This window comes from Mus caroli, chromosome 17 (genome assembly GCF_900094665.2).
Source record: "Mus caroli chromosome 17, CAROLI_EIJ_v1.1, whole genome shotgun sequence".
Taxonomy (NCBI): Eukaryota; Metazoa; Chordata; class Mammalia; order Rodentia; family Muridae; genus Mus; species Mus caroli.
In genome coordinates this window covers 11316457-11343902 of record NC_034586.1, presented here as the reverse complement: position 1 = coordinate 11343902, position 27446 = coordinate 11316457, and the positions used below count along the sequence as shown (strand labels likewise).

Here is a 27446-nt window from a genome sequence, read left to right as displayed (position 1 = left end):
AACTCGAGCTTTGATCCCAGGGGCTTGGGACGCTTGTGAGGCAGGGCCATGCCCTACAGTCCAGCTTTGCCTGGACCTCACTAAGTCCTAGACTGGCAGCCTCAAGCCCTCTGACCACAGCAGGCACCGTAACACCCACCATAAACACATTTGTAAGTGCATGGTACTTATAGATTTTCACCATAAAATTTAACTTAAGATTCCAAATATAGTCACAATGTATTTCTTTGTACAAGTAAATATCAGAAAGATGTTAGGTCATATTTTTGGTTTTATCCTTTAAAAAGTTACTATATAAATTTGACAAGAAACTTACACAAAATATAACTTGTTCGTGTTCTTCAAAAAAGGGAGGGGGAAGCTAAAATTTTGTCTAAGGTTTCTTTAGCTCTGTCAATTACCACAATTGATGGATTTATCAGGCTTGTTGAAAGGTAAAAAGTATGAATAGGGGCATACATAATGGTATGTTAAAAACATGGCTTAGGAGCAGGAGAGATGGCTCACTGGTGAAGAGCACTGGCCACCCTCACAGAAGACCCACTACCCATACGCAAGTTCACAAGCATCTCTAACTTGGGTTCCAGTGGCACTCATGCTCTACTCTGGCCTGTGTACCAGACACCAGGCATGTCCATGGTACACATCCATACATGCAAAAAAAGATTCAAACATCATATACATACAGGTCAGTCTTTGAAGACAATGATTTAATCATGGACCCAGCACTAAAGCTCCCTGATAATCAGCCCCAGAATAAATGTATTTTAACCTGAGTGAGCTGCTGCTCTAAGAGCCTGTGCGTGAGGACACACGCCCCACCAGAACAAGGACAGCTAACCCTGAGTCCCACACTCTCTCCCAGGCTTACTTGTAATATTGCTTCTGTAAAGCACTCATTTCCATTCTTAAAATCTGCTCCACCTTGGCAGGAAGAGATTTTTCCACATCTTTCTTAACTCTGCGTAACAGAAATGGCTCAAGCTCCTTGTGGAGGCTTGCATAACCATATTCTCTGCCTTTGCCATGTTCTTCTTCAAAATCTTCCCATGAAGAAAACCTTTAAAAAAGTTTAAGAACAGTTACAAATAATAAGCAAAACTGTATATAAGAACTAAAATAAGTCACCTCTAAGTCTTGAGACCCATGCAAAAAGTTCCTCACACACACACACTCACAAAAGACATATATGTGTAAGTATATATGTTATCTCTGTGCCTAGGTGAGTGGGCATATATGATCCAACCTGAGTTACAGAATAAATTGAAGGCCAGCCTGGGTAACCTAGGGAGATCCTACCTCAAAACCAAAAGTAAAAATGGGAGCAGGAGGTGTGGTTCACGGCAGGCTGCTCCCCTACAGCGAATGATACACTAGGCTCATCTTGCCTAAGTTATAATGATTGCTCTTGAATCAAATTCTTCAAGGACACAATTGTCACTAAAATATTTCTCAAAACAACCACGTAAAGTTCAAGACATATTGAAAAATGAATGTGTATGTGATCTAGGACAAATTATTTAATTTTCTGGTCTAGTTTTCATTTACAAAATCAGATTACTAGCAGTGTCTGGGTATTGTAACTGTTACTGCATGGACATGGTACATATACATACATGGAGGCAAACCACTCATACACATAACAAGTTCTACTGTATACTCTGAAGATTTTATATTAGAATTACAAAATCTAAACTTAGAAATCCAAAATTAATTCCATCCCCATTTTCTTTTTCATTTTTAATGATCTGTGACCCAATGTCATTTAAATTAAGAGCTCGATTCTATAATATTTTTCCCAACTGAATCTGAGCACATAAAACTATGAACAAAGCCGTGTCCACATGTTGTCTTACTTCTCCGGCATAATGAAGTGCAGCAACGACCAGAGCTCTTTCAGGGAGTTCTGTAGAGGGGTTCCAGTGATCAGGAGGCGATGATTAGATTTAAAGTCAATTAAAGTTTTATACAGAAGGGAATCATCATTTTTTAATCGATGTGCTTCATCAACACCTATAAATGCCCAATTCAGACCACCAAGGAATGCCTTAAAATGAATAAAAAAAAAGTTAATATATTTAACTTTTTCATTTGATTTGAACTTACTATTACTAAAAAGAGGTAAATTAAAATCAGAAACTATAATTTTAATCTCAGCACTTGGAAGGCAGAGGTAGGTGGATCTCTGAGTTCAAGACCACGCTGGTCTGGAGAGTTCTAGAACTACCAGGGTAACTCAGAGGAAACACTAAGAACCAAAACCAACACATCAAATCAAGCAACTTATCACGCAAAATAAAATTGCTTCAATTATTAATTTCACTACTAGAAAAGAGACTATCGGTCTATATCAGGCTTACACAATGAGCAAAAAAGGAAGGAAGCTGGTATGGCATACTCAGAATCTTACACAAGATTTTCAGTCTAAATCCAACAAAAGTCTCTAAGAATGTCAACCTGAAACAGTATCATGCTTCAAGTACATATGACTTCCCCAAAATGTAGCTTTCTAATACATGAATTTAGGTCTCTTGAGACCTGAAATAAAGAGAGGCCTGATTCCACTATTGATAGCTGTGTGACGAGTTCATGTAGCTCGTAAGAGAACAAACGGGCTTCTCACTAAAGAAAGAATATCAAAGTAGACGGAAGAATTAATGAGACAACCGTAATAAAGCATTTGATGTAAGTCTCACTAACGCTGTTAGGCACTGTACTGCTCAACATTATAGTCTAGAGTTATCTGAGAAAGAAAGCCTCAGTTGACTGGCCTACTGCCACGTCTTGACTGTTAATAACTACTGAAGGGCTGAGACCACAGAAGCCGGTGCCAACCCTAGGTAGGTGATCCTGCATTGTATGTGAATGCTAACTAAGAATGAACTTGACATCAGGCAAGTAAGTGCCCCCTGCCCCGATTTCTACCCTGAACTCTTGCTCTCTGCCTGAGCTCCTGCCCTGACTTCCTTCATGATAACCATGTCAAATGAATTCTTCCCTCCCCTAAGTTGCTTCGGTCAGTGTTTTATCAGACTGTATTAACAGACACTGGGATAGGCCTCTCCCTCTATTTTTAAAAGGTTAGACAGAACAGACACTAACAACTAGCCTCCATTTAAGTAACAATTGGTAAACTTTTTCTAAAAATAGAGATGAAAAATATTTTAGACGAATGTGCTCCATCACATCATTTCAATATAACCCTGTAAGGAACTCCTTTAAATTCTTTCTAGCCGGGCGTGGTGGCGCATGCCTTTAATCCCAGCACTCGGGAGGCAGAGGCAGGTGGATTTCTGAGTTCGAGACCGGCATGGTCTACAGAGTGAGTTCCAGGACCCCCTACAGGGGGGCGGGGTCCTTTCTAAAATACAAAATTCACTCTTAGCTCAAGGGCCATTTAAAAAATAAAAAGTAGAAAATAAAAAACTCACACTAAAGGACCAAGAATATGGCGAAAAAAGTAGAAAATAAAAAAATTTTTAAAAAGACCCAAGGCTACAGTTTGCAGATCTGCTCTATGACTTAAATAGCCTTTCATTCTGACCCACAACACACAATACAGCAAAACTGTAAGCAGAAAACACACAAGTAACACATACCTTATCCTTCAATAAAATTTCATACGTTGTTAAAAGTATATTAAATTTTAACCGTTTGGTCTGGGGATGCATCCATTCATGAGTTCTTATCTATTATAAAATTTTAAGGAGAAATTTAAAAGAAATATCAAGCAAATTATACAGTTCTACTTAAGTATCTAAAATGAATTAAAAGCCATTTAAGATACACACACAAAAAAGATGTAATAAAAGTTAATACTGCTTTATAGAGTTAAACATGGCATGCAGAACTGTAATCTTATTTTTTAAAAAAAATGGAGCAAATCTAATTTTATTACATTCATTAAATAAAGGTTTGTTGTAAAACAAATAATTCGCTTATTAATATTTATGGATGAAATATGCTATCTAAGCTTCATCTCGCCTAACTGCAAGGATATATATACATATATACTATATATATAACATAGTATATATTATATTATATGTATATATTATATTATATATGAAACAAGATTAATAACCAGTTAATATTATAAAACTAGGAAAGGAAATATATGAATGTTCATTGCACTCTGAAAACTATTCTCATGATTATTTGAACTTTCACACAAAAGAAAAAATATAATTTATATATATCATAATGTGCATGTATGCACGTGCTTGTATATGTATATGTGGCAAATGTCTATTACACTAACACATGAGAAGCTAAAACAAGAAGATTTTGAGTTCGAAGCTATCCTGGACCTCAAAAAAAGGAATAGGGGAGTATGTATATGTGCATGTATCTATGTACATGCAACACATATATATGCATACATACATATCAAACTATACCTGAACCAAGAATGACTTTTAAACTTATTACACTTATTTATTCATTTATTTATTGTGTTTGTATATACCTGTATACGTATAGAGGCCAGAGGACAATTTAAGGAATCAAACACAGGTTGTTGGGCTAGGTGACAATCCTTTTACCCACTGAGGCATCTTGATTTTTATTATAACCAACTAAGCATGTGCTAGGCACTTCTTTGTAGCAAGTTACATGATAGAATTAAGAACATGGAGACATACACACACATGCACACACAAAAACCAACCACACACTTGTCCTCAAAGGTAAATCTGTCTAGCCTACTAAGTTAATGGAAAAACAACTTACCATGTTTCTGCTGTTAATGTCGCCTAAGTAAACCACAGCATTCATCTGAGACGCCCACGTCTGAATCTCCCTTTGCCAGGAAGTCAGTGTGGAGAGCGGGACAACTAGTAGAAAAGGCCCGTATAACTGATGTTCATGGAACAAATAGTTCAAAAATGAGATCGTCTGTATTGTTTTCCCAAGGCCCATTTCATCAGCAAGTATGCAACTATTTCCTCTATAAAGTTAAAAAAACAAAATCCATGTATGCAGTAAAGGTATAAATTCATTAAAAATTGTTTTCCTGTTATGTCTCCCATTTATATCAAGTTGTATAAAACTATATATGTGTGTGTGTGTGTGTGTGTGTGTGTGTGTATGTGTGTATATATATATACCTCTCTATATATGTGTGGATATATATATATATATATATACACACACACATATATATGGTATTTTATGCAAGACAACAACATACAATAAATATAAAATCTCACCAAAAGACATAATCACTAACATCATAGGAAAGGTAAGATGAATAGCAAGTAACATTTAAGGCCAGATTTTGCTTTAATATTTAATATTACCACTCTTAATTACAAAGTCAATACTGCAGTTTATCCTCTAGCATTAAGTGGTCTGTAGATATGGTAGTAAGTAAGAAGGATCTAGGAAGAACAAAAGTGGAAGGAAATGCAAAGCTAAACCACACCCTAAGGAGTTGAGGACTTCAGAACAGGGACGAAGGGAGGCAGGGAAAGGCCGGCAACTAGAAAGTACTGGGAATGAATGGGGAACTATTTCAGAAGTATAGATGACAACATAAATAATTTTTCCATTTGAATAAAAACATTTAGGAATGGCAATCATCAAATAAGTTAAACTCAAACTTTATTAACAGAAATCATCCCTAAATTATGTATTTATAGAATCTGTTTCACTCCTCCAGCTTCTCTGCTGTTATTATTAATCCCACCCACGCCCTCCCTCACTGCACACGGTGAAAACACAATGAGGCACATGAAGGAACAGGGCTGCCTATGCCTTTTACCACCTGCAGGGATGGGGGGGAGAGGGATGGAGGGAGGGAAGGAGGAAGGGACAGAGGGAGCGAGGGAGACAGGGAGGGAGGGAAGAAGAGAGAGAGACAGAGACAGAGACAGAGAGACAGAGACAGACCGACTGTCAAGAAACCATTAAGATTCTGATTCAGGGTTGTAAAACTAAAAGAAGTGAAACCATCCAAAAAACTCTCAAAACACTTCCCACTGACAATTACAGTGTTCACTCTGCTACCTGGCTCCACTTAGAAGACTTAAGTCAGATCTGACATGTTTGGCTGAATGCATTAAAAAGAAGGGAAATATTTCTCTGATGTCTGCTGAAGACCCTAAATCAGAACTGTGGGGCTGCCTGCAAATAACCTCAAGTAAACACTGCTTTGCTGCAGTCTTTCAGCTTGTGGAACCTCTGACCCCTCTAGGTGGCTGTGAGAGGAGACTGGCAACCTGCAAAGGCGGGGGAGTCTTGCTGTCCTGGCTGAGGAGGTAACGCAGCAAACACTTACTTGCACCAAGAGTGAGCGAGCCAGTTTAAACCATTCAGCTGATAGTCTCTCAGTTCTAAGCCCTCATGTCCTCCGATATAGCATGGCTGTTTCTTCAGAGCTACAAATCTTGGTCTTTGTTTCAATACCTTTGGTCAGAATAAATATTAATATGCAGAATTTAAGATATCATGCAAAAAAGATTAATGTCCTTTAGACTATCTTTCACCATAAACATTAACATTTATTTTAATTACTAGTTTCAGAGGTCCTATAATTGAAAATGTATAAGAAGCCAAGTACTACAGTATGGACCCATAATCTGCCCACTCAACAGGTGAGACAAAAAGACTTATTACTAAAAACATGAAGCATGAGGGTCCCGAGCTCAACACTGGCATGGGCAAGGTAACAGAATCCCAGCTCAAAACTACAACAGATAACAGCTTCATCAAAATTATTTACTATTAATTAATTCTACCCTCCACTATCTGATATGTAGATCACTCCTAAACTCTTGCTGGCAATTATAATATTCCACATCTTCCACAGATGCCAGCACTCAAACAAAACAAAAATATACATATGTATCTGATGATTCATTTGTTCATGGCTATTTTCTATGACTCTAGCAAGAATGTAGAGTAAAATGTTTTCCCTTTTTTGGGGGGTGGGGGTGGGAGGAATTACTGAGGAAATACAGTCCTAACAATATACATAGGTCAAGCACTTCAAAAAGGAGTGTCAAATTCATTTATAGCCATTGCTCCAACCATGAACTATGGATAATTTATAAGATTCTACTCCATATGATTTTCAAAATACCACTATGAATGTATTCAATCCTGTAATAAAGTAGTAACTAGACTTTAAAACTATCACTAATATTTTTACGTAAGTTTCCAAAGTTTAGAGAAGACAGCCCTAGACTGTCTCTCAGGCCCTGGTTTCTGCTCTCACTTTCAGCAGCAATCTCTGCTATTTCTAAACCAAGCATATACTTTCAATTTCCAAGGAAATTTTCTTTATGCAGTCTCCACACAGTCATTACCACCAATTTATCATATTTTAACCTAGCACCACTAGAGAAATCTCAGTTCCTCTAACAGGCATACTCAACTAAGTACTTGTTTAGCCAGTATGACAACAGGATTCCACACTCTATACAGGCTTGAAACAAAACACACACATATGCATTACTTTAAAATGTTGGTACTCACTTTGCAATCTTTAAAAGGTGTCGTTTTTGACTGATTCCTGCTAAAATATTCATCGATGCATGTCTGAAACTTTTTGGAAATGAGAGCTCCATCCTCCCAGCTGCACTCTGAGTATGGAAGCCCCTGCCATTTGCAATAATAATCAGGAAGACCAGCTGCTGATTTTTGATTGGAATGAGCTGTGAGATGAATCAGGTACTCATTTTATTTTATTTATATTAAATTACATCACAGGCATACTCAGTAAAGGCTACACAAGTGAAAACTAGTCATCTACATACAATACACTTTATTTTAGTAAAAGCAAACGACTGTATTTTGTGTATAAAGGTAAACTTATGTTTGCTTACGATTGCAAATACAGATGAAATATCTGAACGCAAGCTTGGGAGCACAAACTTAATCCTAGACACTCAGGAAACTGAGCATGAGTTCCGAGCTTACGACCATAATGGGCAACATAATGAGATCCCATCTCAAAAACACACCACACAGATAAGACGTTATCACACATATTTACCACTAACCAATTATGCGCTCCACTATCTGATACTGTTTGTGTAGATCATCTGTAAGTTCTTGCTGGCAATTATAATATTCCACATCTTCTGGAGAAGCATTTTTCAGCCTGAAAATTTTTAAAGCAACAACAGACTTCAGATTTTTCTCGGTTACTTTATCTTACTGATAATTATCTGTTAGACAAGCTTCCAATGTACCTTTTAGTGGTGTAAATCAAGTCCAAACAATGTAGAAAGAGAACATTAGTAGTAGTTTTTTCTTTCTGTTTTGTTTGTTTCTTTTGTTGTTTTTTTTGTTTTGTTTTGTTTTGTTTTGTTTTGTTTGTGGTAAGGCTAGAGACTGAACCTTGCACGTTCTAGGCAGAGCTCTAACATTCTTACCAACATTATAAGTTTTTAACTTTGAAAATTTTTGAGAGCATGACAGTCTGTGCAACTCTAAGACAAATTCAGAGACCATTCTGAAGACTTTCACCCTGAGAGGAAATATACACTAGAAATATTTTATGCTATCATTTTATTCTTAGTTTTGTAACTCTAATCTTGAACCATAAAAAAGATTTTAAAGGAATCATTACCATCGTTTTGTCTCTTGATCTTTTTTCTTATAATTATCCAATTTTTTCATCCCTCTAACGTTCTGCTGCTTCAGGGTCTCTTCTGTCTCCCATGTGTTGTGGATGTGAGACCATCCTTTCCACTTAATTAAATACTGTATGTCTCCTGGCTCTTTGTTTCTTTCAAATCCTGCATTTGGGTCACCATCTGCTTCGACAGCATAAATGGTTGTAGTAGCACCAGTAGCTAGAGGCAAAAGACAAACTCCATGTGACTCTGTTACAGGGTTATTTTCTTCCCAATTTAAAGCTTCAAATGTGTACAAACCACTCACTAAATAACCAAACTATTAAAATACAAAAAAAAAAAATTATGGTAAATTGTGTCACAAAAGAGAACTAAGAGTTTTAGAACTAAAAAGTAGATATTTCAATCCCTCTTGCATTTTAAAAGCTGGGAAAGCAGGCAGAAGCCTGACAACCTGAGTTCTATCCCCAGGACTTACATAATAAAGATACCAAACACACACCAAGTTGTCCTCTGGCCACCACATGGGGGCTGTAGCACACACATGCACGCACGCACGCACGCACGCACACACACACACACACCACACATATACACTGAAGAAATGTAAAATTTTCTAATTAATAAGCCATTTTTTTTTTTTTTCGGAAAAAAAAGTGGGATACTCAACAGCACATCCATTAACATACAGTAACTAGTAACTTGGAAATTGCTGTTTTAGTTAATTTACTTTCCAGATATGTTAAGCAATAATAAGAAGCCTGTATGTCTAAGACATAGGGGAAATGGTCAAAAAAACAAAAACTCTTTAAGTTGAAAATATAAAAAGAGAAATAATTTAAAATATATGAAAAACACTATTTTTCTTCCTTATTGAGTTAAAACCCTTCCCACATGTATAGCACAAGGACTGATCCTAGGACATTTCAGAGATGTGTGGGCATGCAATGCCTATTTTCACAGTAAATAAGCAAAGGAGAAGAAAATTCACTTTTCTTTCTTTCATAACTGGAACGTGTCTAAGAAATGCTGTTGTTTACGCTGTGAATATTTGAACAAGCACGTACTGAACACTGCTTGCAGCCGTACCTCCTTTCCGCCCAACTCTGCAATCCATAACCCTCTCTATTGTCTCAAACTCCTCGTCCTCAGTCTGAGGGACGTCCTCTCCGCAGACCTCCAGCAGGTCATCAGAGTCGGTTTTCATTTCTTCATCCTCCTTGTAGCTCACATTGACGGTGGCTTGGCGGCGAGAGCTTCGTTTATCATTATCATAATCTTCATCATCTTCATCCTCAGATGAATCAATCTGTCTCTTTTTTTGTCCAAGAATTTTTTTCCCATTTTTTGACTTAGATCTGAGAAAGGAAAGGGGGAAAAAGTGTTTTACAGATACTAGGATAAAAAAATTTTAAGGAACTATACAAAAACAAATTCTCTAAATGGCAATCAAACCACAAAACACCGCACTCACCTATTCTGAGGCTTTCGGCTTCTGACTTTGTTTTTCGGCTCGTAGTCAGACTCTGTGCCGTCGCAGCTGCTTTTATCTCGCTCTTCTTCAGAATCTGAGTCTGAACCAGACTGAGATGGAGATCCGGACCCAGACATCTGCCAGTCTTCACTGTATATAAACATTTTTTATTTAGATATCATAGGTAATTTATACTGCTATAAAACCTAATTATGGTCAAAACTAAATTATATTCCACTGAATACAAAGAAAACCGTTGCTTTGAGCCATACTGGAAAATAGTAAATATCAGCAGAGTAACAAGAAGTATTTCCAAAGATTTATCTTATAACCCCAGAATTTTATTGGCCACTTTACCCTCAAATGAAAAATATTATGTGAACAAATGGTGATAGATAGATAGATAGATAGATAGATAGATAGATAGATACTATTCTTTTAAAAACAAAAGGAATTCTAACTCCTCGCTTTTTATACAGAAGCGGTGGGGCTCGGCATAGTGGAGGTCAAGGTGACCTGGTCATGCTGTGCTGTGTTCACCAACCACATCCTGCTTGGTGATGCTCCCACTTGCTGGGCTCCCACTTGCTGGGCTCCCACTTGCTTGGCTCCCACTTGCTTGGCTCCCACTTGCTTGGCTCCCACTTGCTGGGCTCCCACTTGCTGGGCTCCCACTTGCTGGGCTCCCACTTGCTGGGTCTTGTTTTGGCTTCACATGGGGAAAGCAGGACTACTGAGCAGTCCAAGAGGAAGAATCCAGCCAAGTGTGTAAAGAAGTGAACACCTGTATATCTGAGTGAGTTTCCTGCCTCTGAAAGACCCTTCCCTAGGAGAGGAATCTGCATTGTAGGATCTTGAAAACACTGCAAACTACCATGGGCTCAGAAGGTGGGGGAACATATCCTTTTATGTGTATGGGGTCTGTATGCCACCTGCATTCGTGGTACCAATAGCAGCCAGAAGGAATGCCAGATGCCCTGGGTCTGGATTTACAGAGGCTGTTAGCCATTATGTGGGTGGCCACTGGGAACCAAACCACTGTTCTGTGGAAGAGCAGCCAGTGCTCTTAATCACTGAGCCTCCTTCTAGCCTCTAAAATAATTTTTAAGTAGTAATATGTATTTTCTAGGGGAAAAAAAAGCTTAATACACATCACATCACTCATGACTATGATGAAGCTAACACGACAAACACACATAAAGCTCCAAGTGGCATGATGCAGGACACAAGAAAAATTATTCCAAATACATTTTTCAACGTCATTTTTAATTTTTATACCAAATCAAGTCTATGTATCAACCCAAAGTATTTGTCTTTTATTATTTTCTTATGACCATGCTAATTGAGAATTTATCAGCTCAATAAAAGATATAAATAGCTGAGAAGACACCATAGTTGAAAATACAATATACTTTTTACTGAAAACTAGAATACAGGATAGCTCAATTATCAGTGCTTTTCTGGAAAGTGTGTAGCCAGCATCGCACACACAAGCACACAAAGCTGTAAGACAGATCCAAAGAAATCAGACACAATGCCGCAGAGCAAGACAAAGAGCAAACATGACACAGTAAGATTTACAGAGTAAAGCTAGATTATCTGAAGTACACAAAGTAACATGTGTGCCCTATGAGACAGGGAAAAGAGAAACAGCAAATAACCAAAGGTACAAAAACAGAATTTTCAGAAACTAAAAACATGAATCTTATAAACATATGAAACCTATTAGAAAAATAGTAAATCCAAACACACATAGAACAAAGTAAATAAACAGAATACCCAAGACAAATAGAAAAAGATCGGTCCGCTGACACCATTGCATACACTAGCAAGATTTTGCTGAAAGGACCCAAATATAGCTGTCTCTTGTGAGACGATGCTGGGGCCTAGCAAACACAGGAGTGGATGTTCACAGTCAGCTATTGGATGTATCACAGGGCTCCCAATGGAGAAGCTAGAGAAAGTACCCAAGGAGCTAAAGGGATCTGCAACCCTATTGTTGGAACAACATGATGTACTAACCAGAACCCCGGAGCTCTTGTCTCTAGCTGCATATGTATCGAAAGATGGCCTAGTCGGCCATCAATGGAAAGAGAGGCCCATTGGACTTGCAAACTTTATATGCCCCAATATAGGGGAATGCCAGGGCCAAAAGAATGGGAATGGGTGGGTAGGGAAGTGGGGGGCGCTATGGGGGACTTTTGGGATAGCATTGGAAATGTAATTGAGGAAAATATGTAATAAAAATATTAAAAATCAAAAAAAAAAAAAAAAGAAAAAGATCGGTCAAAAACATCAGAATGAAAAGGCAAACTAGTGGAGTGGACCTAATGTAAGAAAGTGTTCTACCTGCTTTCTGGGTCAAAATCTGTGGCAGTTATACTGAATTTGAGATTCTACATGAACTCTGCACAGGCAAAATTCCTGTGTAGATGGACTGTTTGGGGAATTAACACAATAACCAAGTCACTCAACTATCCTGCCGTCTTACAGGCTTTTCTCCTAAGTTAGAAAACTTGGAAAGTAGTTCTTTGATATCACTTAAAGTCCATCTTTAATGTACAAATAGGAGATAGGTTAACATATAAAAGAACAGGCATAAAAAAAGACATCAGCTGGTTATAGAAAGACAAATGTTATGGTAGTGGTTTAAATTAACTTCAAAAACACCATGAACTAAGAATTTTAAAAACTACTTTTGGAAAGGAAATGTACAAAAGATATACGAAACCATAGTATTTCCTTAGCATTCAAAGTAAGTTGGATGAGCTGGGCATGGTGGTGCACACCTTTAAACACAGCACTCAGGAGGCAGAGGCAGGCAGACCTGAGTCTGAGGCCAGCCTGGTCTACAGAGTGAGTTGTAGGATAGCCAGGGCTACACAGACAAACCCTGTCTCAAAAACAAGTGAACAAACACAACACAACACAACACAACACAACACAACACGAGTCAGCTGAATAAAATCACATACTCATTGTGCTTCTTCCTCTTGGCACCGCTGGACGAGTCGTCTGAGTCTTCAGTGCTGGAGGAGTCCTAGCGAGAAAGGAGGCTGGGGTCACTAACTCACAATTCAAGTCTAACCGAGTTAGAGTTTCTTTTGCTATGCTAGTCAGCATTCATTTTGCTAGCTATAACTATAACACAGTTATACAGACAGACACACACACTATAGTGGTTTGAATGAGATGCTCCCCACAATCCCGGCCATTTGAATACAGAGCTCTGAGTTGGTACTCTTTGGGTAGGTGTAGGAAGTATACCCTTGCTGGAGGAAGTATATCACTGGAGCCAGCTTTTAACATTTGAAAACTGGGCTATTCCCAATTTACCTCTCTGCTTCCAGTTCATGGTTTGAGTTCTCAGCTCTAGGAGCCATGCCAGCCTGCTGTCCCACTTCCCCACTGTAATAGTGATGGACTCTTTACCCCTCAGGAATGTTAAGCCCCAAATAAATCCTTCCTTCTGTAAATTGCTTTGGTCTTGGTGTTTTTATCACAACAACCAAAACCTAACTAAGACACATAAAAAAGAATATTACCAAAAAAGTGGTATGCATGCCAGTTATCTCTTAAAAAATAAAATTTCTTTTATATGTGTGTTGACACTAGAATACACAAATATATACAAATATGTGTACTGACAGAGTAGACTACCTCACTATAGGATACATAGTACTATATTATATATGCACCAAAAATTAATAAATTCCAATAACACACACCAACTGGGAATAACTCAGGCCAGGAAAGCATGTGAATGAGTGCGTGCGTGCGCGCTCAGTTAACACGAGTGAGAGTCAGTTGGGGAGAACAGCCCTCAATGAGAAAACTACTCCATCAGATGGCCTAGAGACAAGTCTGTGGGCATCATCGTGAGTGATGACTGGGGTGTAAGGGCCCAGCCTGCTCATGTGGTGTCACCATGGGCAGGTCCTGGAAAGTATAAGAAAGGCAGGTAAAGTGTGAGCCTGAGCTGGCGGTGGTGGCACCCGCCTTTAATCCCTGCACTTGGGAGGCAGAAGCAGGCGGATTTCTGAGTTCGAGGCCAGCCTGGTCTACAGAGAGTTCCAGGACAGCCAGGGCTACACAGAGAAACCCTGTCTCGAAAAACCAACCAACCAAACAAACAAACAAACAAGCAAACAAAAGCCTGTGAGCCTGAAGAGCAGTGGCCCTCCATAGCCTGTTTCAGTCCCTGCCGCCAGGTTCCTGCCCTGACTTCCTTTCAGGACAGGAAAGGATGATGAAATAGGCCCTTTCCTTCCCATTTGCTCCTGGTCAGTGTTTACCACAGAAAGCAAACTAATAAAATACACAAATATTCAAAATAACAAATCTGGACTCTAATTTTATATAGAACTAATAATATGTCTTTACCCATTAAATCATGTGTATACCATATACATAATATTAGGGGCGAGGCACTGAAAAAAGTCCTCCAAGGTACAATCCTTCTGCCTCCATCTCACTCACAAGTCCTAAGATTACGGATATTCATTCCCACACCAATTCATCATATTTAATATTTCTTGCAAGTGCACCTTTGGCTTCTCCAGTTCTTGTCTTGAAACGGTATTTTACTCAGTACCACAGGTTGGTCTCAAGCACAGAGAGCCAGTGCTTCAGCCTCTCAAGAGCTGGGAAAGCAGGCAGGTATCACATACATTGATACCTTATTTCCTGTTTTGCCATGATGAGGAAACAAATCCCACTGTTTTCGATTAAGCTCTAAAAGTAGGAACGCTGGTACTAAAGATGTCTGTGCGTCAAGATTAATGCACATAAATACAGACACTACTATCCATCCAAAGCCATGGTGTTCAGTAAGTAAGCAGAATGTACTTATGGAGCAGCTCACTGTGGACTTACCTCTTCGGATCCACTATTAGATGAAGCTGGGCGCTGCTGCTGGGCCTGCTGTGGCTGCTTCCTAAGCATGGCAGATCTCTGAACAGCCAGAATACTGGGGCTAGATTTCCAAAACTGTACCAAAAACAAAGCAGGGAGAGATGAAATGTTTCAACATTTACATCCCTCCAAGTAAATTATTCTCCTCGTTCACCGTATGAATACAGTGCTCCTGCAATACAGTGAAATACAATGCAAGACTTCAGTGACTATGAGAAACATATGGCATGTTGAATCTTATATGTAACAGCCATCATGCTCCTGATGCTTCCAATGTTTTTCAAAACAAAGTGTAAATGTACTGCATCACTCCTACATACTGTGCCTACCTATGTTTTCCCGTGTTAGGTGAACGTGAAAAGCCAGAGTCTAAATATAAAGAAACCATGTCACTCTGCAGTTCTGCTCATGCAACTTGACCTTTTTTTTTTTTTTCTTTTGAGGGGGAGTGGGGATCAGGGGACAGAGCTCTCTGCTAACAAAGCTACAACCTGGTTTCTAATTTAGGCCCAGGCATCTTGGTTCTCCAGAGCCTGGTACTCTGAGTAACACAGTTACCTTGCAGTAAGTAACCTGCAGGAAACACTTCTGTCAAGCCCTCCTGCTGTTAGCAATAAAGCATCCCCCTGTAGACCTTGGGCAGATATACAAGCCTAACCAGAAGACCTCATGCAGCCTTTACTCTTATCTAAGGAATTTAATTTCTGTCACTTGGTGTTTGTGGTGCTCAGGACAAATCCAGAATGTCATGGGTGTGTTAGACAAGTGCTGTACTGCTGAGCTATACGCCCAGGCCATGACACTGTCCAGTCAGTTATAAGATTTAACTTCTATCTTAAAGAGGTAGAAAGGGCTTTATTTGTGTAGATAAGTATTTTAGAGCCATCTGCTTCTGTCTTAAGCCAGTTCAATTGCACTAACTTACCTCGGCTCCATCGACTTTTGGTGGTTTTGCTTGAACTTTGTTCTCTCGGGATGTGTCTGATTCAGACTCTGATTGACTTCCTGAGTCAGAGCCAGAATCAGAGTCGCTGCTCCCGGATTGACTGCTGCTTCCGTCACTGCTGCTGCCAGAACTCGAGCCAGATCCAGAGCCTGATGCTGACCCACAATCATCATCTGACTGACTACAATTGAAAATAAAAAATTTAAAGCAAAATTTGACAGGAATTTATCTCTTCAGCAGAAAGCTAAACATACAGTTTAATATTCCAATTATCTGTGTCCAAACACCAAGGGCAATGTACATTATAGTAATGGACATATGTGATGGTTCGTATATGCTTGGCCCAGAGAGTGGCACCATTAGGAGGTGTGGCCCTGTTGGAGTAGGTGTGACAGTGTGGGTATGGGCTATAAGACCCTCTCCCTAGCTGCCTGGAAGCCAGTCTTCCACGAGCAGCCTTCAGATGAAGATGTAGAACATTCAGTTCCCCCTGTTCCATGCCTGTCTGGATGCTGCCATGCTCCCACCTTGATGATACTGGACTAATAAACCTCTGAACCTGTAAGCCAGCCCCAATTAAATGCTGTCCTTAGAAGACTTGTTTTGGTCATGGTGTCTGTTCACAAGAGTAAAACCCTAACTAAGACAGGCATACACATTTAGTTTTCTTTTGTTTTGGTTTTTGAGACACAGGTTTTTCTATACAGTCCTGGCTGTTCTCACTCTGTACACTAGGCTTGCCTGGAACTCATAGAGATTTGCCTACCTCTGCCTCCTGGGGTACTGGAATTAAAGGTGTGTGCCATCACAGGCCATTGGACATACTTATTTGTAGGACTGTAATCTCCCTCAAAGATGTGCAAGGCCTACCAACTATGGGATCCTCGGCTAGAAACCGGGAAGACAAAATGTGTAAGTCAAAAAAGCCCTATTAGAGGTTACCTCTAACAGTTCAAATTTAGGAACTGTGTGAAGAAATAAATAAACATGTTGGGAATTCTTACTACAGTGGGTAGAAAATAAGCCCATTTCTTGCAGTGAAAACAACATACTTGTTTTCAAGATTATTTCTGTCAATGTAGTGATGCAAGGCTGCAATCACTTAAGAGACAGAAGCAGAAGGTATTTTCTACCTTCTGTAATTTTCCAAACTGCCACCAGATGGCACAATTTGCTGATAGACTACTTTAAAAAGCTAGTCTTTAGGGGGGAAGTACCTAAGAGAGTTATGAGTAATAAAATTTCCAGGAAGAATTTTAATTCTGCAAATTAAATGTTTAAATTGACAAATACATATGTATTTTTAAAATGTGGTGTAATTTTGTTTCGCAGTAATAAAGTAAAACTTTTCCTCTAGTGAGATTTATGGTTGCAACATTGTTTCTACCAATACTGCTTTTTCTCTCCATTCCCAAGCCGTTCCCACCATTATTTCCACCCGCAAACACACAGCTGAGTCTCTCAGCTATCATGAAGTGTCTTTAAGAACAGGGGGAGATGGCCTATTTCACCTCAGCTATTTTACTTGTACAAACTGGAGCGATGCTAGTGGAGATTTTTTTTTCCCTGACAATTTTATTTCTCTATTAACTCACAGGTAAGAAAAACCATTGAATTCAATAAACTTTACTGAGAACCACTCATAGATCAGGCCTGTGGAGGCTGAAACAACAAAGTCTTTACAGTCAAAAGACCTCCTACCTTGAGGTAGCTCTGTAAGCTGATAAGCAGCTTCCTGTGCTATGTTTATAACAGCTGATCTAGACATGACTAGGTTTGGTGAATCAATCAAGACCATTTAGTAGAAAGCACTGTTAAACTTATCCTTCCCATAAAAAAAAAAAATTAAGGAGATGGAAAGTCTTAGATTGTTACTTTGCAGGCATTCTTATTTTCACTAAAGCATCTAGCATAAAATTTGCTTGCCAAACATACACAAGCCCTGAGTTAAAATAAAACTGGGTAAAGCATGCCTACAAACACTAAGGGGGTGGAGACAGCAGAAAGGTCAGAACATCAATGGCATCCTTGGTTACAATTTGAGACCTAACACACTGTATCTAAAACTAAAAAAGTTAATGGTTGATGGAACCAAGGGCAGCTTCTATCCATCCACCCATCCATCCATCCATCCATCCATCTCTGTTCCAGTCCATCCATCCATCCACCCATCCATCCATCCACCCATCCATCCATCCATCCATCCATCCATCCATCCATCTCTGTTCCAGTCCATCCATCCATCCACCCATCCATCCATCCACCCATCCATCCATCCATCCACCCATCCATCCATCCANCCATCCATCCATCCACCCATCCATCCATCCATCCACCCATCCATCCATCCACCCATCCATCCATCCATCTCTGTTCCAGTCCATCCATCCATCCATCCATCCATCCATCCATCCATCCATCCATCCATCCTTGTTCCAGTCCATCCATCCATCCATCCATCTCTGTTCCAGTAAAGGAGCATGTTTATTATTAGAAACTGGAACTTTGGTATTTACGTCCACAGTAGTTTATTGGGTTGTTCTTTCATGGGATAAAGAATATGTCAAGATTGAGAGGAAGAGAATGTTTTAGAAGAAATTAATTCTGATATCCAACTACACAGCAGGGTGACTACAGACCACGGTAATAATAGTACACTTTTCGTTTTAAAGCTAGGGAGAAAGATGTTTTCAATGATTCAATATAAGTGATAAATATTTCATGGTATAAATGTATACCCTAACTTGAACATTATACAAATAAAATGATTGCAGCCAACCTGCTTTCTGATAAAGCATAGCATATCTTGCCTCAAGCTATAACTGTTATTTCATCAAAACCTAAGTACACTACAAGTGTGAGGTAAGCCTGTGACTATGCATATGCCATTTTGTGTGGTAAGCAGAATGAACTACAATGCATGTGTTTTTAGAGAGAAATACATTAATTTATTCTATTACTTCTAATTCACAATTACAGGGTTTTTATTTTTACCTCCTTCAGTTTTATATTTACATCATTTTGGTTGAGTTTCTTAGTTCCAAATGACACTAATAATCTGCTTGTTTTATCTTAGGGGCTAATATATATGCATGGACATATACACATCCAATTAATCAATTTCAGATTAATAACATTACTGCTAATGGTAACTGAAATAATTCCTTTGCTCTCTGGCTTCAAAATTGCTCATCCCCATAATTAAACTACTGCCTTAAAGCCTACTAATTTCTGTGTAACAAGAAGTTGATATAATCAGAATCATTTATTTTTAAAGACTACTTTCTGTTTTGACGTCATCTTTTTTTTTTGATTTTTTTGAGACAGGCTCTCTCTGTACTGGAACTCACTTTGTAGACCAGGCTGGCCTCGAACTCAGAAATCCACCTGCCTCTGCCTCCCAAGTGCCGGGATTAAAGGCATGCGCCACCACCGCCCGGCGTGACATCATATTATTATTAACTTAGGTTCAATAGTTTAGAGTTTAAAGATGCACCATTTGATCAGTTAAAATTAAAATGTAATTTTAAATTTTAATAACTACCTTGCACACTGATCATGATTCCTAAATATTACTGCACACTTAAATGACAACTCTCCTAAGAAATGGAAGACAACTGCTGTGCCTCAGAAAGTAAAAACAAAGCCTAACAAGCCTGATGTGGGAAGAAAAAAAAGAAAAAAAAAAAAAACTTTAAAAAACAAATTTCAAGAAGAAGAGGAAGAGTACGGAGAGATAAAATGACATAAGAACTGGTATAAAGATCTAATTTTTAATATCAAAATACAGCACTGAAATAATATTGGTCAGCAAATGAAATAGGAGCTCAAGTCCCTGATGATGACAGACTCAGTGAGAGGGACAGACAGAGTGGTAGTTTTAGAAAAGTCATATTAAAGTCACACAGAAAATACTAGTACAGACCAGAACTATCAGTAGGTGCTAAGTATAAAAGAGTTTCATGAGTAAAATATTTACATAGTTTTAGGCTCTCTTTTTTGGGGGGGGGTGTTAGTGGGTGCCTATCTATCTGTCTGTTTATGAAAGAGTTTCTGGCTGTCCTGAAACTCAATTTGTAGACCAGGCTTATCTGGAACTCACAGAGATCCACCTGCTTCTGCCTCCTGAGTGTTGGGATTAAAGGCGTGCACTGCCACCACAAACACAGCAGCTTTAGACTCCTTAAGAATCACTAGGTAGCCCTGGCTGGCCTGGAACTTGCTATGTAATCCAGGCTAGCCATCACAAAAGAAATCCATTTGTCTCTCTCTCTTTCCCAAATGCTGGGAATAAAGTATGTACCACCATATTTGGCAATATTTATATAACTTTCAAACATCTTTCACATGGGCTGGAGTGGTGGCTCAGAGATTAAGAGCACACACAGATTTTCCAGACGACCTGAGTTCAGATCCCATGCCATCTCTAACTCCGCTCCCAGGGATCCAATGCCCTATTCTGGCCTTTGGGGGGCATCTGAAACTCACATGTGATAAAAAGTAATATCAATCAAAAAGTAACCAGTCTCAAAAACAAGTAACACTTCTTTTTTCTCATATATGTAACCTATTAAGGAAAATAGTACATGAGGATAAAAAGTGAAAAAGGAGTTATTGAAAGAGAACAGGAGTGAGTAGCTAAGGAGGTCAAGACAGGAACAGAGGGGGAATGAAGACCAAAGCACGCTGTCAGTCAGCATGGGGAGACATGGCAAAAGCAGTGCTTCTCAACCTGTGCCTCACAACCCTTTCACGGGGGTTGGCGGCCTAAGACCATTAGAAAACAGGCATTTTCATTACAATTCATAACAGTAACAAGATTAAAGCTATAAATAACTGCGAACCTAAGGGGCTGCACTAGGGACTGCAGCACTGAGGCTGGGAATCTCTGGTCTAAGCGGAACCTTCCTTTTACAATAAATACACACTGCAGCATCTCTTTAAGGCAATAGCACTAACAGGAGCAGAGAAGACACAAGCTTCCAGATGCTCTTAAGATGGATCATTTGATCTTAATTGTAAGTACACATCAAACAAACACAAGCTGAAATATATACTATACAAAATGACTGGTGTGTAGTCCCCAAAGACAATTTAATAAAAGACAGAACTATTCCAGGTTAAAAGAGAAACAACAGCCAACTGAGTATGCGGTCTTAGTCTGGATACTAATGAAAGACTGAGGGGACTGGCCAGCCAAAATGAAATGAAAAGTGAGATTCCCTGAACATGCTGGCTCAAAGAGAATACTTTGTTCTTAGAAAGGGTAGACTAAGTTAAATGTGTATGAGGCACAATTCTTGCAACCTATTTTCAAATTATCCATAAAGACAGACAGACTGACTGACTGACTGACCAGTTTACTGGTAGCTTACTCAGCTAGAAGTCCATGTTTGGGACTTTAAGATTTTCCTTCAAAGGTGAAGGCATTCTGAAAATTAGAAGAGAGGTTTGTCCAAAAATAAAAATACTATATAAGTCAGCTGTAGCACTCCTAGACTCTACTCTACAGACTATCCCTATGTCCACGTGGATGCTGCCCTATATCCACAAGAACAGGGTGACAGTGGCTGAGATCTTAATCAGCTCATAAGGGCTATGGAAGTGTGGTACACACACACAGAATTGACATCTGCAGGACAAGGATCAAGTGGGGATTATATTGTGAAGGAACAGACTGGAAAAAACAAATATTACACATTTTAAATTTTCAAATGTGCAAATGTGGGTGGGTAGGCATGGGTAGAGGAGGGGAAAGTGTCTTAAGGAAGTGGCAAAGGAGAAAAGGGGAACAGAATACATGTTACATCACATGTGACATGAGATGAGGTGGCAGTGGAAGCAAGGGGAGGTCAACCAAACCGGTGTGAGAGTGTAATAGTAAACATTCTGTCAACGAGAAAGAAATCTCACAGTGTAAGAAGTAGGTTATCTCAGAAATAAAAGCCAAAATAAAAAATAAGTAAATTTTAAAGTTTGTAGCCAAAGCAAAAAGAGGAACATATTCAATATTCACATCTGTAATAATTTAGAAACTAATTCTCTTCCAACATTCCCTAAGGTATTGCTGTCGGCTTGAATGCTTACAAAAATATTAACATTCCTTTAACAAAACAGTTCAGTCATTTTAATTTATTTCTTTTTCAAGGAATTCTGTGCATCTATACTCCCTGGTCAAATCCTCATGAATTGCATATCTAAAATGTTGATTCTGTGTCTATGAACTGCCTGACAGAAATGCTTTTCCAACTCTAACCGGCATCTGGACAGCCATCCTCCCACCCCAGTTACAAACTGTGGGCCTGGGATCCATGTCAAACTTCTAAGAGATGGTGACAAAGCTCTCACCACAACTTGTTTTGAGGATGTTAAAGGCTTATGTTTATTGCCTGGCTAAAAGACTTAAAATGTGAACTCTGGCAGCTATCTATCCACGGACTCTAAAATCATCCTCTCTGCTTTGCAATGTAAACACCTACCTTCTTCCTTCAGCCCTTGAATTCACGTTTGTCCGACCTCTGAGCCAGCCTTGGAGCAAGCACTTACATTCCTGCAAAGCTGTTAAGTGCCACTATCCTGCTGGCCCTGTACTCCAAGGTGTGCTTTTCTACCCGACACTCCACACATGACCAACACAGCCAACACACCAGTACAGTGTTCACTGAGCAACATCATTCCTGCTTTCCAGCTTTCTACCTGCCAAACTCAGGATAGTTTATGAATGAATGTACTGCTAACACTACATCCCTGTCCTTCCTGTTCTACAGAAATGTATCAACCTCTACGTACCTTCTCATTCTTTTCTCCAGTTTTCCTTGCCTCTACAATGCTTTACTGTATTCTTCCTCAGTCACTTAATTAAAACTAACTTTTCTGGAATAATGGAAAAGGCCTGACACACAGTCTACATCCCATACAGTCACACTGTCTACATGTAACACTGACCCTGTGAGAGAAGCTGACTCTACTTTAGGAATCAACTCCCTAAACATCTAATACCTGGAAAACGACTTGCGTTGTCTTGTTGGCCGTAGGGCCCTTTCTCACATGTCTTCTCCAGTAAGACAACATTTAAGGCATGAAACCCTACAGTTTACGCATATTTTCACTGTGTTTTACCTCTACAATAAAGCTGTCCGACTAGCCAGGACAAGAGTAGTATAAAGACAGGTATCTCCACGCTAACAGAACCCATAACATCAAGGGCAGCACACACCTACCTGACAGTGAAGAAGATGTGCATTTGAGACCATGTTGGGGGCAGGGGAACTCTAATACACTGCATTGTTTATTCAATGTACAGACTTTTTTTTTTTTTTTTTGGTTTTTTGAGACAGGGTTTCTCTGTGTAGCCTGGCTGTCCTGGAACTCACTTTGTAGACCAGGCTAGTCTCGAACTCGGAAATCCGCCTGCCTCTGCCCCCCCAAGTGCTGGGATTAAAGGCGTGCGCCAGCACTGCCCGGCCACAGACATTTTTTTTAAAGGTTTTCTACAATTAATAATTTGATTTCATTTGTTTACCTCCTTAACAATCAGTGAGCGGAGGTTTCTACTAGGAACAAAACAGGGAGGAAGCCAGGGCAAACAGAATGGAAAGAGAAAAAAACAGGAGCTCTTTGGGAGGTGGAGGCAGGCAGACCTCTGAGAGTCCTGGTCTACCTAGCAAGTTCCCAGAAGACAGTCGGAGATATGTAGAGACTGTCTCAAAACAAAGAGGGGGCGAGAGAGAGCCCAGCATAGGTACCAATCCTAGACTTTTCCTCGTCTGAAAATGCTTGCTCTTCAGAGCATCGGTAGAAGCAAGATACAGTACATCAGTCTTTTCTGCAGCCATCCCCATGGCCCTAGACGTAGGTCACTGCTCCAGCTCAGGCACTCCCAGTATCTTCCACGTGTCAGACATAACGCCTTTACAACATTAAAATAATTTTTAGACTAAGTATCCCAAGCCTAACCAGATGCTGGGGTTCATTAAATTGGGACCCTTTAGTGCAGTTATTTGGGTAATATCATATCCATTTCACCATAGATGAAGAAGTAATGTTGACAGAGGTCACTGACCCTAAAGCACTAGTAAGAAATGAATGTGTGAGCAACAGCTTCAAACTTTACTATTATAATCTGTATGCCTTTACACAGTGATTCGGCACCACACACACACACACACAGAGAGACAGAGAAAATGAGAGAGAGAGAGAGAGAGAGGGAGAGAGAGAGAGATCAGCACAGCTTCCAAGGATTTCAGTCAATCTGGAAATCATCTTTCCATGTGACTCTAAAATCCAGGTCATGCCACTGCTATTAGGTCCTAACCATCAAACAAAAACAGATCTTTTGATCATTCAAAACAACCAATCAATGACAAAATAGACCACACTATGACCCTATCTACCCAAAGTCCCAATGAAGACATGGGAATAGGCTGCTAGAAATGGATGCATGACAGAATTGAAAAATAACTGGATTAGTCATGCTGAGTTTGAGGATAAACTCAAAGAGCTCTAGAGTAGAGGTCCTCAGCCTTCCTAATGCTGTAACCCTTAAACACAGTTCCTCCTCCTGTTGTTATGACCCCCAACCATAAAATTACTTTCACTGCTACTTCATAACTAATTTTACTGTTATGAATTGTAATGTAAATATCTGTTTTCTAATGGTCTTAGGCAACCCCTGTGAAGGGGCTCTTTGACCCCAAGAGCCACAGACTGAAAGCCACTACTTTTAAGTATCAAGATGGAAAATGAGGAGGATACACACATACAATTAGATTTTACTGGCAATCGTTTCATAAAATACATATGAAATCACAATATTAAGAGGCTAAATGGCTAATTCTATCATTGATAAGCGGGTAGCTTTTCCCCTCATCAGTATTACTGACCACGTAGCAGTGAACAATTTAAAAGTAACCAAGTAAGGTAGTGCAGCAGGCAGAACTAAGAGATAGCACTGCATTGCCACAGTGCTGAGGGCACACCATGCACATGGCCGCTCAGCTTACCCTGTGGCTGCCATTACTTCAGGGATGCCTGAAATTATCCAAGGCAGCTGAGTCAGCAAAATAATGCCACGTTTTAAAAACATTAATGTGTTTAAATTTCTTTAATGCTGCCACAAGAAATAAAATTCCCACCAGCTGTGGTGATGTTTGCCTTTAATCCCAGCCAGCACCCAGGAATCAGAAATAGGAGGATCTCTAGTGAGTTTGAGGCCAGCCCAATCTACATAGCAAGTTCCAGGCCAGCCAAGGCTACATGATGACATCCTGTCTCAAATAAACAAACAAACAAAACAAAGCAACAACAACAACAACAAAAAAGCAAAGCAGATCCCTATACTGTATAGTTTTAAACAAAACTATTTATAGTTTAGTATTTCATCAGTATGTATATAGCCAAATGTAAGCCTAGCCTGCATCTATTGTGAGTCACTTACTGAACAATACTATACAATATTACTGAACAATACTATAGCCAGTACAGTGCACGCTGAGTTAATTATAATCAGGACAATGTACAACTAAATGACTGTGCGAGTCAACCCTTTGGCATAGTACATGCTAAGGCTAGGATTAAGTTACTTACAGTATGATCACCCACTCATACAGCTGGTATTTAATACACATTCAAGTGACTTCCTCTTATTAATGTATTTCAGGATTCAGTTATTCATATCTGAGAGGGAAAAAAAAGCACTCTAGGGGCTAGAGATGGCCCAGAGGCTGAGAATACCCTCTGCTTTTGCAGGACCCACTTGGCAGCTCACAGCCACCTCTAAGTCAGCACCCTCTTCAGGCCGCCACGGGGACCAGGCATACACACAGTCCACTTAGATGCAGGCAAACAAAACTCCCCTGGCTGCTTCCTCAGAGGATGACAACCATCATCTACCTCAACAATAGAAATCCAGGATCATCATTAGTGAGCTAAGGAGACAGACAGCTCTGCCCAGCTCCCCACTGCTCTCCCCACTGCTGCATTCACTTCTGAGAGCACTGTCATCAGTCACAGTCCCACCTTCTGGTATACCTGAGCCTCGGTCTTGCACATGCTAGAAAAGGACTACTCCAATCCCCAGCTATTCTGCCTTTTTACAAAACCTATCAAAATATACCTCATAAAATGAACAGCAACACGGTATTTTTAATATATACAAAAATTTGTTTACTGAGGTTCTAAATGATCCCTCTTTTAAAAAATAAAACTGAAAATTTAAAAAAGAAAAAGAAAACCTGCATTCCATTCCAGTGAGAACTGTTTCTGAAAGAGGCAATGTGGCTGGGAGGCAGCAGCAGCTAGGGTCACTAAGAGGGCCCAGAAAGTTTCCTCCTGGGCTTCAGCTTTGAGAGAGAGCAGACACTGACTACCAGGAATGTCTTTTAACCTTTCTCTGCTATTCATTTCAACAGCAACTTACATCTTACCTAATCGGCCCACACCACAGAAACATCTGTCTGTGGCTTAGCATGTAGCTAACTGTTAGCTTGAGTCACAGTCACACCTCATGCCCAGTGGCAGCTAACAACACAGCTTCAATTATGAAGAAGAGTCACTAAGTGACAGGAAGCTCCAGTACAGTATTGTCTCCCTCAAAACTAGTGAGTCTGAGGAGCCTGTGTGTATACTGTCTGTCTGTTTGTCCTTTTGTGTGGACCAGAGGAGCCCCTGTGTACGCCGGCCTCTTCTGTTTACCTTCCCATTGTCTACTCTGCCTCCTGGTCTCAAGTTTCCTTCATTCCCCCACTCCAACTAAACCCACACAAAACCTTCAGCATGAGGAGGAACCAATCTCAGGTTAGAGTGTAAAACTAGAATGTCTAATAGTTCTCTTTATTCGAGAGAACAGCTTTTCTTTACTGGGATATACTATTTTTAAAAACTTCCATTTCCTAGTAAAAGTATCTTTTTTTCTTTCTTTGAAAACTACGTAAATTTTTACCCAGATTGTAAAAGTTCTGCGGGAATCTTCCATATTGCTCACTGCATGGTTCTAACTGCCTTTCGTCACCTCCCCTGCACAGCTATACAGCCCTAACCTGCCTAACTGTGTATGTATATGTATATGTGTGTATGTGTATGTGTGTATATATATGTGTGTATATATACATATATATATATACACACATATATATACACACATACACATACACACACACACCAATCTGTTGTTACCTCTATATTAGAATAATCTTTCTAAATTTCATTTATTATTTTAAAACATGCTGCAATTCCATGTGAATAGTTTATATACATAATTTTGATACGAATACAACTATTCCAAAATCCTATTAAAATGGAAATTATGATCCAGGAAATCTAAGATACTAAGAAAACTTTCAAGGTAAGCCAATTGTTCTGTACAGTTGGTTCTTTACATCTGTCAAAACTCAGAGTTCTAATACACATTTTTTGTTGTTGTTTTTGTTTTGTTTTTCAAGACAGGGTTTCTCTGTATAGCCCTGGCTGTCCTGGAACTCACTTTGTAGACCAGGCTGGCCTCTGCCTCTACCTCTGCCTCTGCCTCTGC

At 39.5% G+C, this 27446-nt stretch overlaps 1 protein-coding gene across 1 annotated transcript in view; it reads right to left on the bottom strand.

Annotated features, from left to right (window-relative positions):
- Chd1 (chromodomain helicase DNA binding protein 1) overlaps positions 1–27446 on the bottom strand; it is a 67040-nt gene that overhangs the window by 30328 nt on the left and 9266 nt on the right. The window contains exons 3-15 of the mRNA XM_021186043.1: positions 15899–16100; positions 14935–15048; positions 13035–13099; positions 10060–10209; positions 9675–9943; positions 8579–8804; positions 8007–8107; positions 7480–7658; positions 6281–6408; positions 4732–4948; positions 3600–3689; positions 1857–2047; positions 872–1060 (exon numbers count right to left, since the gene is read on the bottom strand). Of these exons, the coding sequence (XP_021041702.1) occupies positions 872–1060; positions 1857–2047; positions 3600–3689; positions 4732–4948; positions 6281–6408; positions 7480–7658; positions 8007–8107; positions 8579–8804; positions 9675–9943; positions 10060–10209; positions 13035–13099; positions 14935–15048; positions 15899–16100 (2121 nt within the window). The remainder of the gene's footprint in view (positions 1–871; positions 1061–1856; positions 2048–3599; positions 3690–4731; positions 4949–6280; positions 6409–7479; positions 7659–8006; positions 8108–8578; positions 8805–9674; positions 9944–10059; positions 10210–13034; positions 13100–14934; positions 15049–15898; positions 16101–27446) is intronic.